Source organism: Ranitomeya imitator, chromosome 2, assembly GCF_032444005.1.
Source record: "Ranitomeya imitator isolate aRanImi1 chromosome 2, aRanImi1.pri, whole genome shotgun sequence".
NCBI classification, from domain to species: Eukaryota; Metazoa; Chordata; class Amphibia; order Anura; family Dendrobatidae; genus Ranitomeya; species Ranitomeya imitator.
Window position 1 is genome coordinate 214,936,062 of NC_091283.1, and position 13,518 is coordinate 214,949,579.

The 13,518-nt window shown below is 46.2% G+C and overlaps 1 protein-coding gene across 1 annotated transcript; it reads right to left on the minus strand.

The window, feature by feature from the left end:
* Positions 1 to 1,416: 1,416 nt before the first annotated feature.
* BRCC3 (BRCA1/BRCA2-containing complex subunit 3) lies at positions 1,417 to 12,799 on the minus strand. The gene is made up of 8 exons (XM_069748562.1): positions 12,645 to 12,799; positions 11,549 to 11,669; positions 8,329 to 8,415; positions 8,063 to 8,151; positions 5,607 to 5,662; positions 3,609 to 3,740; positions 2,442 to 2,485; positions 1,417 to 2,156 (listed from the first exon to the last, which is right to left on the minus strand). Exons 1-8 carry the CDS (start codon positions 12,747 to 12,749, stop codon positions 2,005 to 2,007), a joined length of 786 nt encoding a protein of 261 aa, XP_069604663.1. The 5' UTR covers positions 12,750 to 12,799; the 3' UTR covers positions 1,417 to 2,004.
* Between the last annotated feature and the right edge of the window lie 719 nt (positions 12,800 to 13,518).

Below are 13,518 nucleotides of genomic sequence, written 5' to 3' on the forward strand. Positions count from 1 at the left end.
CTATACTTCCCGGTTGTCCTCTGTGTTGTGAGTGCATATTTGTATGATTGGTATTTTCATTTATTCCTGTACATCCTCCCTTGTTAATCTGGTTTCTGGTTAGTGTATTCTTATACATTACAACTCCCCACTTCCCTGGGTTGGAGGGAACAGATAAGGGCTGATTTAGGAGATCAGAAAGGCACATGGCACCGGCGTTTTTACCATCGAAAGAAATCCGGGGAACAATATAGGGTCAATTCAGATGGACAGGTTGGGTGCTGTACACATACTTACAATACCTGCGGATTACTGCAACATTTTTTCAAACTGAGTGTTTTTGGTTTTACTGTTCTCTTTTGTGTCTTCAGGTTTCTTGGTGGTGTGTGAACATGATCATACAGACTTGTTCACTGTGCAAGTAGCCCATGTGTTCCTGTTTCCATAATTGTTCTCTTGTGTCTACAAGACTGGGGAGTTCCACCACTCCTCTTGGGCTATCTGCACAAAAGCTGTTCTACCCTGTATGCACACATGGATTTTTCCTCTCTGAACCCTGTTCACACAGGTTATATACAGATGATCAGGTTTTTAAATACATCAGATAGGGATTGCATACATTAGTTAGGACTGCTCTGATAAGGGTATACCGTGAAGATTGGTAGAGCAGCTTAGTATACATTTTTTGCAAAAAACGTATCAACCAAATACCCTGTTTTTTACATCTTTTACTAGCACTTGCGGATTACTGCAACATTTTTTCAAACTGAGTGTTTTTGGTTTTACTATTCTCTTTTGTGTCTTCAGGTTTCTTGGTGGTGTGTGAACATGATCATACAGACTTGTTCACTGTGCAAGTAGCCCATGTGTTCCTGTTTACATACTTTTGGGGGTTGCAGATCCCGCATCTGTCCCAGCACATGATGGCTGATTTAAACAGCCATTGAGCGCTTTTAACACCCATGAGAGGAGCTCCAACAATTTCTAACAGTAGCATTGAACACACAGCGGCAGGGGGTCATTCAACGCAATCATTGGCATGCCTATGACATGAATTCGGGGCGCTGATGGGTTGCCATGACAGCTGGAGGTCTGCTGAAGACCCTTGTAACTGTCATTACGATCCTCCTGTGAGAATGTATGTGTCCATATTTCATAGGAGATCGTGATTTTCACTATACACAGCAGTGCTGAAGCCATGCTACGTACAGTGCAGGTGATCGGATGATGGCAGCGTCAAGTCCCCTAAAGGGACTTAAATACAGTAAAAAAAAAAAAGTTTTGAAAAATGCAAAAAAATAATGTAGGTTTGCCCCATTAAAAAATAAAAAAAATACACACTTGATATCGCTGCGGTCAGAAATCTCCGATCTATCAAAATATAAAATCTGAATCTGATCGGTAAACGATATGAGAAAAAAAATTGAACCACCAGGATTTTCTTTTCTGCTTTACAGTACGTCACATGATAAAATGAACAGTATTATTCGAAAGTACAACATTTCCTACAAAAAACAAGCCTTCATACAATTAAGTGGATGAAGAGAAAAAACAGTTAAGGTTCTTGGAAGAAGGTGAGAAGAAAAAAAAACAAAAAATCGTCGGGTCATGATGGGGGTGATCACCAAAGCAATAGATTATTTCCTATACAATTAGAAGACTAGGAATATTCTACTAAAGGAAAAAAAAAGTGAACAAAAAAGGATTCTTTTCTTGACAATAAAAATAACACAATATATTTTGCATTAACACTACGTCGCATCATTTTATCTGTGACGTTAAATTCACGTGGCTTTTTCACACTGCACTGAGATCTTTCAATTCAACGTCCCAAGTTATTTTATGTTTACGCGAAGGTGGAATCTGCGATCAGGACTCGTCACAAGTGACCCATGACCATCAGTCCAGGTTACGCGAAGGTGGAATCTGCGATCAGGACTCGTCACAAGTGACCCATGACCATCAGTCCAGGTTACGCGAAGGTGGAATCTGCGATCAGGACTCGTCACAAGTGACCCATGACCATCAGTCCAGGCTCTCCAATTCCTGCATTAGCTTCTCCTTCTCTTTTTCGAGCTCCTGGGCGCGCTGGTGATTCTGCTGGAGACGGTCTTCGAGCCACTGGAGCAGCGGACCACTGACTGCAGACATTTGGCCACACAAATTCTTAGTAAAAACTGCAAGACAAAATGTTTTCAATTACGGTGATAATGATATTTAGGACATTTCGGGTCCGGTTACACAAAAAACCCGCCAGCGTATAATTGGAAAGTTTAGCCACAATGCATCCAACGTACGCCAGCCACTGAATAACACTATAAAAAAAAAAGGATATTTTGCAGGTTATACAATTGTTCTCCTTGATCCCCAAGTATAGCTAGCTACCTCCAATACTACAAGGAAATCAGATAAGAATACAAACATTGCCTCTTTGGTTTCATCTCCATCGTCTGATCACTTACCAGAACCATTATGAATCTTGGTGATGGAATCTAGATGTCCCAGGCTGAGAACAAACAAACAAAGAAAAACAAAACAATAGATTATTATATTTTTTCAGCTATTTTTTTATCCCTCTGTGGGGGTCTGGGTGCAAGTTTTCTATAGCTGGTTCTCCAGTAAGTTTTGTATGAATCAGCATCGGTCATTATTTCACAGCAAAACAGCCGGTTATGAAGCCATGGCCAAAAGTTTTCACAAAGTTTTCATAACGTTTTTATAAAGTTTGCTGCTTCTGTTTTTATTGTGGCAATACACAGTAACCCTAATTACAGAAATAGCAGCACGTGGCAAGTAAAATGTAACTTTTATTAGGTCATATAAAATAGCCAAAACCTGGTCAGAAGGGTCGAAAAGAAACAAAACACACAAGCAAAAATAAAGACCAAAACTGGTACAAAGGCACGCTGGTACCAACCGCGAAAATGGGGGCTCTAGCAAACACAAAATGCACCACCTATCCTGCCTTGCTATAACACCAGTGCCTGGGAAAGCAACCCTTTGTATCTCGGCAAGGTCCATCTTACAACGAGAGGCTACGTGGCTTTACCGCTTGAAAGCAGTCTCTCCGGCAGGGCTAAGAGCGCGGCTTCCTTACAGCTGTTTCTTAGGATATCATGGTGTTTCAGGGCTGATTAGTGAGGGCCAGTAGACGAGGAGCAGAAGCGCCATTGCGCTACTTTTAGAGTGCCAACCCATGCCAATGAAATCCAGTCTTTAATGAGTTAATTGGGCAAATACGAGCCTGTCCCTTCCCCTCTCATGGGCCGCGAAGCTTATTACATGACCGGATTGGTCTCTCCTGTGTGCTGGGGGTAATAGGGTGAAGATCAAGCATCTTAAATACTTATCTAGGCATTACTGTAACCATTGCTTTATTGGGTGCCATACTGAATGTCTGTGGGTGTCTGACACCGAAGCAGCAAATGCTGTGAAAACCCAAACTTATGTCCAACCACCCTGACTAGTCAGCGACCACTAGTAACGTCTCCAGTGATCAGTCCATACGTGATCGTTCTACCGGAGAATAGAAGGCTGACCACTGTCTCTGTGCTTAGGGGGCCATAGTGTCGTTCTATTCATGGAAGATGGATTTCGCATGTTGAGCATTGGAGAAGGTGAGCGGCTACCTATGTATTCTGCGGTACGCATCCTGCTCCTCCTGGCACAGAATTTTGGGCAGTTCCACCGCTGACTCCAGGCAGACTTTCCTGATCGTGTCATGTGGGACAACATGAAGTGGTATTTCTATTCTTTCATATCTGTGGGACAGAAGATAGAATGTGGTGTAAGAGCAACTGGAGCTGATAAAACAATCAGGGGGCTTCACGGCGTGACCAAGAGTTCTGCGCAGCGTTACACCTTCTCATTATGCATCTCCTCTAGTAAGGATTGACTGGGCTCACTTCCCAGATCAGCGCTGCCCAACATCAGCCATTGTGTGCGCGCATGCACACTGTCACTGCCCGAGCCCTGCGGCGCACACAGGGTCAGAGCGAGTGAGCACATCCTCCACTCTGCAGACGCTGATCACTACACCAAGACATCTGGAAATGTATGAAATGGGCTAGGGAGGAGAAAGAGCCCACCCAAACTGTGTGCGCGAAGTCGGGCTGCGGCAGCGTTAGTGCGCATGAGCACACGTGGGCTGAGTGAAGACTGTGATAACTCTGGGAACCGAGCACTGTCATTCAGTGTGAGAAGACGCTCAGCATGAAAAATGAGGAACGTAACGGTGATCTGGAGCAATTACAGTCACTGCTCACAGCACTGAAGCGTGTCCCGCTCCAACTGACAGCCAACTGATGCACTGCTGAGCCGGCCCTGACTGACAGCCAGCCCTGTACTGATGCACTGCTGAGTCAGCTCTGACAACCGGCTCTGTACTGACAGCTGGCCCTGACTGACAGCCAGCCCTGTACTGATGCACTGCTGAGTCAGCTCTGACAGCCGGCCCTGACTGACAGCCAGCCCTGTACTGATGCACTGCTGAGTCGGCTCTGACAACCGGCTCTGTACTGACAGCTGGCCCTGACTGACAGCCAGCCCCGTACTGATGCACTGCTGAGTCAGCCCTGACAGCCGGTTCTGACTGACAGCCAGCCCAATACTGATGCACTGCTGAGTCAGCGATGACAGCCGTCCCTGACTGACAGCCGTCCCTGTACTGATGAACTGCTGAGTCATCTCTGACTGACAGCCGGCTCTGACTGACAGCCAGCCCTGATGCACTGCTGCGCTAGCTTTCAGTGCCAGGATGTTCTTACAGTTCATTTTCTCCCGTGAGCAGCAATTTCATTATTGCAGCCGGACATCTATTAACCTCAAGATTATCCCAATATCTGCAGCTTAATATCATTATTGGACCTCATTAGGTTTCTTTTAAGTTCCTCATTACCTTTAACCCATTCTTGACTGATGAATTTTCTATTTTGACATGCTAATTTTCTCCTCCCCTTCTTCCAAGAGACAGTTTATTTTTTATAGCCAGTTTTTTTTTGACTGACTGTTAATGTTGATTAATCATCAACATTAACAGAAATGAACACGTTAAATCGATCACTCTGTTTGTAATGACTATATAATATATGAGTTTCACTATTTGTATATTCTAATTTTGTGAGAAGCACTTGTATATATTCTTATTACATGTCGCCATTTTCTGAGATATTCATTTTTCTGTGGATGGAGCAGTATGAGGACTTCTGTTGTGCATGGCGAGCTGCTACATCAGTCAATACTATTTTTTCTTTTAAATGGGAGAAAGGAAGGCAAGTCAATTTTTTTTAGATTTTTTTTTTAGATCTAAGATTGTTTTTCTTCTTATTTTTTTGTCCCAATAGGAGACTGTGATCATCTGATCACATATTCTATATACTGCAATGCCACTCCATTGTCTCCTATGAAGTCCAGGAGTACCAGCATGGCAGTCATGAGCGCCTTCAGCCAGGGCAACCCATCGTTCCCACGTGCTCCCATGGTGGGGTGGCGGTGATGGCACTAAATGGCGCTCCCCTTGGACCGCGGGTCACTTAGTGCACTGCCCTGGGGCGTAACAGGGGTCCGATCTCCGCACAGACCGGTACGTACCATAAGCACGGATAGACCCGGCCCTAAAAGTCACTTACTCGTTGCTCTTCTGTGCTTGGACTGACTGAAAACAGGTGTAGAGGAGACGTCCAGTCTGGAGAGGAGGGAGAAACATCAAAATTATAAATATAAAATAAAACAATATATTTAAGAACAACAATATGGCCAGGAAACTGGGAAGTCTGCAAAATTCCACAAGGAGCAAAATAGAGAAATCGTGTGTCCCTTATTCTCCCTCCGATCATTATATGATACAGTGGAGGATAACGTGTCAGTGCAGCTGCTGCACTGGTGAAGGCCGAGGATGGAGAGCCGGCCGTAATATGCAGCCGGGCTTACACATCTTGGATAGCTCCAGAAAAAAAACAAAAATACTTACCTACCTGACAAGCGCCATGCCTGCGGTGTCTGCAGCGGTTCAACGCCTTACATGCCACGGTTAATAGAATGCGACAGATGGAGATCGCTCCCTCTGTCACTCCGTTGGCTCCCCGCAGCGAGACCAAGGGATCACGTGTTTATGTCCCCCTTAGGGGTTAATGTTGTAAAAAATTTATATATTCATTAAATGTTTTTTAGCTATTTAACCCCTTCATGACCTTGCAATTTTTCGTTTTTTGTTTTTCTCCCAGAGCCATAGGTTTTTTATTACTATGTCCACATAGCTATATGAGGTCTTGTTTTTTTATGGGACGAGTTGTACTTTTGAAGGAAATCATCCATTTAATATTGTAATGCACTGGGAAATTGGGGGGGAGGGATCGAAGTGCGTTGCAATTCATACAAAAAAAAGTGCAATTCACAATTGTTTTTTTATTTACTATGTTCATTATACGTAAAACTGACCTGGTAACGTGATTCTCCAGGTCAGTATGAGTTCACAGACAACACAAATGTATGGGTTTGTTCTTTAACCCCTTCACAACATGCACCGTACATATACTGCGCATCTTGTTTTTTCCTTCTGTTTTGAACAGCTGACATGTGCCCCTAACAGCCACAGGTGGAATCACAATCCACCCGCAGCTGTTAACCCATTAAATGCCGCTGTCAAACTCTGACAGCGGCATTTAGCACGTGCTTCCAGCAAGAGCACTGGAAATCCCACCCATCGGTGACCCCGTCACATGATTGCGGGTCACCGATGGGTCGGCATGACAACCAGAGGTCTCCAGCAGACCTCTATGGTTGTCACTGCCAGATTGCTATGAGCGCCTCCCGGTGGTCGGACCTCATGGAAAGTCAGCAGTTCTGTTACATACAGGTGATCTGATCAGGTTATGGCAGCTTTTTTTTTTTTTAAATGTTTTTAAAAATAAAAAAATCTAAATGTTCAAATCACCCCCCTTCTGCCCCATTCAAAATTAAACAATAAAAAAAGAAAATCAAACATACACATAATTGGTATCGCTGAGTTCAGAATTGCCCGATCTATCAATATAAAAAAGAATTAACTTGATCGGTAAACGGCGTAGCGAGAAAAAAAGTCAAAACTCCTGTATTACGCTTTTTTTTTAGTTGACGCAACATTGCATTAAAATGCAATAACAGGCGATCAAAAGATCATATCTGCACCAAAAATGGTGTCATTAAAAACGACAGCTCGGCGTGCAAAAAATAAGCCCTCACCCGACCCCAGATCACAAAAAATGGAAACGCTACGGGTATCGGAAAATGGCGCAATGTTTTTTTTTTTTAACAAACGTTGGAATTTGTTTTCCACCAGTTAGATTATAAAGAACCTAGACATGTTTGGTGTCTATGAACTCACAATGACCTGGAGAATCACAATATCAGGTCAGTTTTAGCGTTTGGTGAACATGGGTGGGGGGGACGGAACAGTTGTAGGATTGCACTTTTTTTTTTTTTTTTTTGCAAATTCACCGCACTTGGAATTTTTTGCCGTTTTCCAGTACACGATATGGTAAAACCAATGTTGTCTATCAAAAGTACAACTCGTCCCGCAAAAAAACAAGCCCTCACATGGCCATATTGACTGAAAAATAAAAAAAGTTATGGCTCTGGGAAGAAGGGGAGCGAAAAAACAAACGCAAAAACGAAAAAGGGCGCTATCATGAAGGGGTTAATAGTCTCCTTAGTAGACATGAAGCTGCGATCGTCCGTACTCTACGGAACAGGGCTGCAGCACTACTAAAAATCACGATCTATGAACGCCGGTGATGAGCGTGGTCTTCTGCAGACCCCCGATTGACATGATAACCGATCGGCGCCCCGCGATCACGCGACAGGCTGGTGTGTGTTAAATCCCGCTGTCACTAATTAACCGGCATTTTGCTGGTGAAAAGCAGCGGGTGGAACGCTGGTGTTAAAGGCCATGGAATGCGGGGAAGATGCGGGCTCAGCGCCGTATCAAAGGCAGGGACACGGCCGATGACTTACATATACGTCAAAGGTCGTGAAAGGGTTAGGGATGATACTTTCCCTGTGCGCATGCATCAGCAGAACAATAGACTGAAAAAAAAGGAGAACTGACCTTTGTGTTCTTGTCCTCTATGAAACAGGAGAAGATCAATCCCACGAAGCCGGCGTCCATCATCTGATACATGGCCTGGGTGCGCACATCTGTGCACGGCGGGAGACACCACTAATTAGTAACCCTCTACCTGCATTACGTATGCTCATTAGGCCACAGTCACACATCCGAGCACGGATCGGCCGTGGAGTTTGGGTGTGGGCAGCCACAGGCCCCGTATTCGGCCCGTGAGACACAGATGTGTGAATACAGCCTTAGTCTCTTACCGACATGGGACGGCCACACTGTAATATGTGGGTGAGAGTGATACCAACCCACGACCCTCATGGGACGTCCGGTAATCTCCGACAATCTGTGCAGAGGAGTTAAAGAAAGAAGAAAACTTGCCGGAAATGGTGCAAAAAGCTCTTTATATATCCTGATCTTTCAAACAGTCATGAGAGCAGCATGATGTATGGACAAAGACCCTGATTCCAGCGATGTGTCACTTACTGGGCTGCTTGCTGCAGTTGTGATAAAATCAGTTTTCGCTGCTGTAGATCCAGCAGTTCTCTGAATGCTGAGCTGTGCACAACCCCGCCCACCTCTCTGATTGGTAGTGCACACAGAAATCTGCCAATCAGTAGTGGGGGCGGGGTTATACAGAGCAGGAGGACTAGATAGCACGAGGCAACTTGTCCCCTAGTAATAATCTAATCAATTAACATCTTGAATTTGAGATTCACTGCTCTGCTACAAACGCCATGATGCCTCCACGGCAGAACGGGGCAACTAGAGCCAGCACCATCTGTACCTGCCGAAGGGGATAGCTTCAAAACAAGCACTTTGCACCTAAACAGTTGATATTGTTGATGAAGGTGGACGAGTTTCGGGTTGACAGCTGACAATACTACATTTTTGAGCAGGACTACTTCCCTGTTTGGGTGGCTACGCAGGGCTGGGAGGAGATTCCTGAACTAACATTAGCTTTTGCAGCATTTTTTTTGTATGTACGGTATATGCTCAGTATTTTCGACTAAAACTCATTTTTTGGGGAAGTTTGCTTTCATTACAGAATTTGCACCGTTTGGCTTTTACGGGCTCCTTGTTGGCTGACAGTCATTTTGATAGAAAAGTTGATAAAGGGAGTCCGGGACCCCCGCAAACTGGATTTTCCATGGGCTATACAGTGTTGTAGGGGGCAGGGATGTGGAGTCGGAGGACTGGCTTACCGACTCGTAGTCGGAGCCCATTTTGGTGGAGTCGGTGTCATGGAAATTGAGGAGTCAGAGCTTTGGCTTACCGACTCCACAACCGTGGTAGGGGGCTTAGACCCTATAACAACTAGCGCTGTTACAGGGCCTGAGAGAATAACGTAATTTATACACAATTGGGGACGTTACGGCGCCCCCGGTGGCCTGGAGAGAAGTTTGGTGCACCGTTATTTCTCTATACGAGCATATTGGGTCCCTTCCCCCACTTGTGATTGACAGTCCTGCTTCCCGGAGTGAGCCCGGTCTCTGAATGCTGCCGGCGTGTGTGCGGCTGTCCATGTCTCAGAGGAGGCAGGGAGAACGTGCTCGGCCACTGCACGCAAGCAGCATTCAGACAGCGCATGGGAAGCGAGCACTGCCAATCAGAATATGCAAATGAGTTATAACGGTGCGCCAAAATGTTGGCCACGCCCAGAGTTCACCGAAGCCCCCTCATTTGCATATACCCTAAAGGTTATTCTCTCAGGCCCTGTACCAGTAACAGATACAATGCTGGTGCAGTTGATCCAGGGGCTAAGTCCCCTACACCACTGTATAGCCCATTAAAAATGTATTTTGGGGTGACGGATTCCCTTTAACTCTTTTAGGCCAGGGCTACACAGCTACTTTGGCCACCGATCGTTGCATGTGAGTAAAGCGCGGGTTTAGTGGGGTCAGATTGCTTGTCGTGGGACCTCACACTATGCTGCCATGCAGCAGTGGCGTGCGCTGATCTTTGGACGTGCGACCTGTGATCCCCGGGAAAGGTTTCGGTTTCGCCCCAGCCTTATCGGCCTTTTCTAGATCTCCTATTAGTTGATTTATGACAACAAAGTTCAACTCAACTTTCACATGGTCAGAAATCAGCACAAAGGAAATTGTAAAAATGATTCTAAGCCCAAAATACGGGCATTAGAAAAGGCCCTAATGAAGCCCCCAGTCTTATCCGCATAGATTCACATCAATCTGAGAGAAGCACGGCACACTGCAGAGGCCGCTACACCCGGAAGATTGGGGACCAACCCAGAGGGTCGCTGTGACGTGGCAGTGGGCCTATACAGTCTGATCAAACACCTGTAAAGGCGGCTCAGCTGCAGGAGACTAATGTGCGACCTCTGGACGTGCGATCCACCACTCTTTTTCTAGTTATGTGACACTCAAAAATGTGGCTTCAAAACCCTCCATGAAGACATATAACCCCACCCTAGAATTAGACAGTCAAGGGGGGTAACCTCTCAGATTCCGCCATATAACTGTATGACAGGAGCGGTCTAGTCACCCTCCATCATCTACCACACACAGTGGGTCCAGGGCTTCATCGGGCAGCATTGACCCAAGAATTAACCGTCACGCCTAAGAATCATGGAAGGAAATGTCCTCAAGGTAGAAGATTCCTAAGCTGCGCCCCATTCACCAACCCCAGGTGCCAGCGCTCGGTACAGCACACAGACTGATCATGTCATATGTGACGGTAAGTTCTAGGCTTCACCCAGTTACATAAGGCTGTGGATGGTGTTTTACATGAAAGGTTGGCCTGAGGTCAGTGAAGAGATGGGGGACTGAAGCACGGCATTGTACCCCCATATTACAGGCTCCTCCGTCTGAGATATATGTTAGCAGCATCCCATGATGTACCTCAAGGTGCAGAGTATGTGCAGTGTGCGTGTGCCTACATGTGTATGTGCAGTGTGTCTGCAGTCAGTGTGTGTGCGTATATGTATATGTGCAGTGTGCTTACATGTGTATGTGCAGTGTGTCTGCAGTCAGTGTGTGTATGTATCTACAAGTGTTTGTGCAGTGTGTGCCTATATGTGCAGTGTGTCTACATGTGTATGTGCAGTGTGCGTATGTCTACATGTATATGTGCAGTGTGTCTGCAGTCAGTGTGCGTGTCTACATGTGTATGTATCTACATGTGTGTGCAATGTGTGCCTATATGTGCAGTGTGTCTGCAGTGTGTACATGTATGTATCTACATGTGTGTGTGCAGTGTGTGCCTATGTGTAGTGTCTGCAGTGTGTGTATCTACACGTGTGTGCCTATGTGCAGTGTCTGCAGTCAGTGTGTGTGCCTATATGTGTAGTGTGTCTGCAGTCAGTGTGTGTACGTGTATGTGTCTACATGTGTGTGTGCAGTAAGACATTTCCTGAAAATAAGCCCTGACCCATCTTACAGAGCAAAAACAATGTAAGACCCTCTTCTTCTTGTTAGTGAAGCACGGTATATACCACACATGTCCTTATACAGAAGGATATATCGGCCTCTATAGTGGCTGCTGACAGCTGTTCTGGTGAGATCTCCACCCGATCCTTCCTCTTGTCGGACCGCCGTAAGATGATCACTGAGTGGATGTGAACGACTCGCTGAGTGTCCACCTGTAGGACACAGACCGGTACATGGCTCAGGGGGCCGCACACAGACCTCACACGCTCTGCATAATCAGGACTCCAGATCAGAGACCTGCACACGCTGCCATTACAGGGGAGGTCTCACGTTTGCTCTTCTCTGCCCCCTGCATGTTGGGGGGCGACGCCCTCCTGAAAACTGAGAGTTCGAGCCAGTGACACAACTGAGCGGCCGTCCTGAGATAAGGTCGTTTCTACAGCAGCGGAGCAGCACAAAGGGACTAAAATCAGCGATCCCGCCGGCCTCGGGACAGGGACCCCCGCCGGCCTCGGGACAGCGACCCCGCCGGCCTCGGGACAGCTACCCCCGCCGGCCTCGGGACAGCTACCCCCGCCGGCCTCGGGACAGCTACCCCCGCCGGCCTCGGGACAGCTACCCCGCCGGCCTCAAGACAGCGACTGCAAACAAGCTCCTTACTTAGGAAACCGGCCATGGCAAAGGTGGTCTGTAACCTAAGAAATGAGCTGTAAACTATAGGATAAGAAATGTGATAATTTGCAGATGGTCGGGGGTCTGAGCTCTGGGATAGTCACTGATTACACGGATGGGGGGTCCCCGCTTGGATGGCGTGCGGTGGAGCATTTCCTTGCTGCTCCATTACAGGTCAGATGTAGTGGTCTGCCAGAAAGAGGGGCTGAGCTTCTAGGCTGCCACATGACAGAACATGCTCTGTGGTAACAGTCAGGAAACAGTCAGCCGTGTTAGCGACTCTGCCCGGTCCTACTGGTCCCACCAATCACAGGGCTGCGTTGTGTGCTGTGGCGGTCAGTGACAATTACGGCTCTAATGTATAGAGACTAAAAGTGGCCGAAAGTGGCAGTTGTCCATAACAACCAATCAGGTTTCAACTGTCAAATCTCTATCACCGGCTGAAATGAAAGCCGAGTTGTGATTGGTCCCTAACCAGAGTGTCCGCTGTATCACGGCGCCGGCCTCCTCCTCACCTCACCAATACACAGGCCCATGACCTCCTCCCGCTCTGTGCTCAGAGAATGAGCCACACACACTAAAAAAGCGTCTCCTTCGATGTGTACGGCCTGCACCGCCATCTTGTCCCGTGCAGTACAACGGAAGCTCTAGTGACGAGGTTTGCGTGCCAGGAAATTTAAAAAAAGTCTGCGGTTCAGGCGCCATTTTGTTGAAGTCAATAGCTTTGACTATACCCGGTGTGGTCTTCTAGAAAATGGCAACTTATCCTCCTGCGGCTGCGCTTTAGGTTGACCCAGGGTGTGCTTTCTTTTCTCTACCAAGCCTTGCTCCGGGGTTTCCCGACTCCCTGGTGTCCTTCATGCCAACAGCAGGAGGTTTGTGTACATGGATGTTGCTGTTTCTCTTCCTCCGGCGGCTGTATCCTCTTATACCCTGTGTATAGTATATTATGGCCTATATGTGAGCACCATCGCTCCGTCATTATTGCATTTGCGCCTTTTCTCCCCAACTTTTTGGTGTTTTTCTCCTGTTTTTCATTTTCGCCACTTTCTTTTAGCTTTTTTTACGCGTTCGCTTTTTTAGGTTTGTTAATTGTGGTTTTGTTTTGGGATTTCCGAACATTTTCAGCTTATTCATCTCATTCATTCAGCCTAAAGAAGAAAAAAATCTCCACTTTGTTTTTTTTTTATGTCCGTCTGTAAATTTTGCGCCAGTTTTGTGACATTTTTAGGCCGGACGTGCACCTTTTTTTTATTGACTTATTTTACGTGAAGCGTCTGGTCATTTTAAAGAATTTATTGTAAAAAAAAATAAATAGTAAATAATCACAAGAAAGAGAAAAATTCAGTGTCCTTAACAAACTACAAATGAGGAATCGACCTTGTGTGA

What these genes read in the sequence shown, in the direction of transcription:
- BRCC3 (XM_069748562.1), bottom strand. Translation starts at nt 12,749, where the DNA reads ATGGCGGTGCAGGCCGTACACATCGAAGGAGACGCTTTTTTAGTGTGT. An exon ending in AGTGTGGCCGTCCCATGTCG is followed by an intron (nt 8,152 to 8,328) that starts GTAAGAGACTAA and finishes CGCCGTGCACAG; the next exon opens with ATGTGCGCACCCAGGCCATG. An exon ending in CAAGATTCATAATGGTTCTG is followed by an intron (nt 2,157 to 2,441) that starts GTAAGTGATCAG and finishes TTTGTCTTGCAG; the next exon opens with TTTTTACTAAGAATTTGTGT.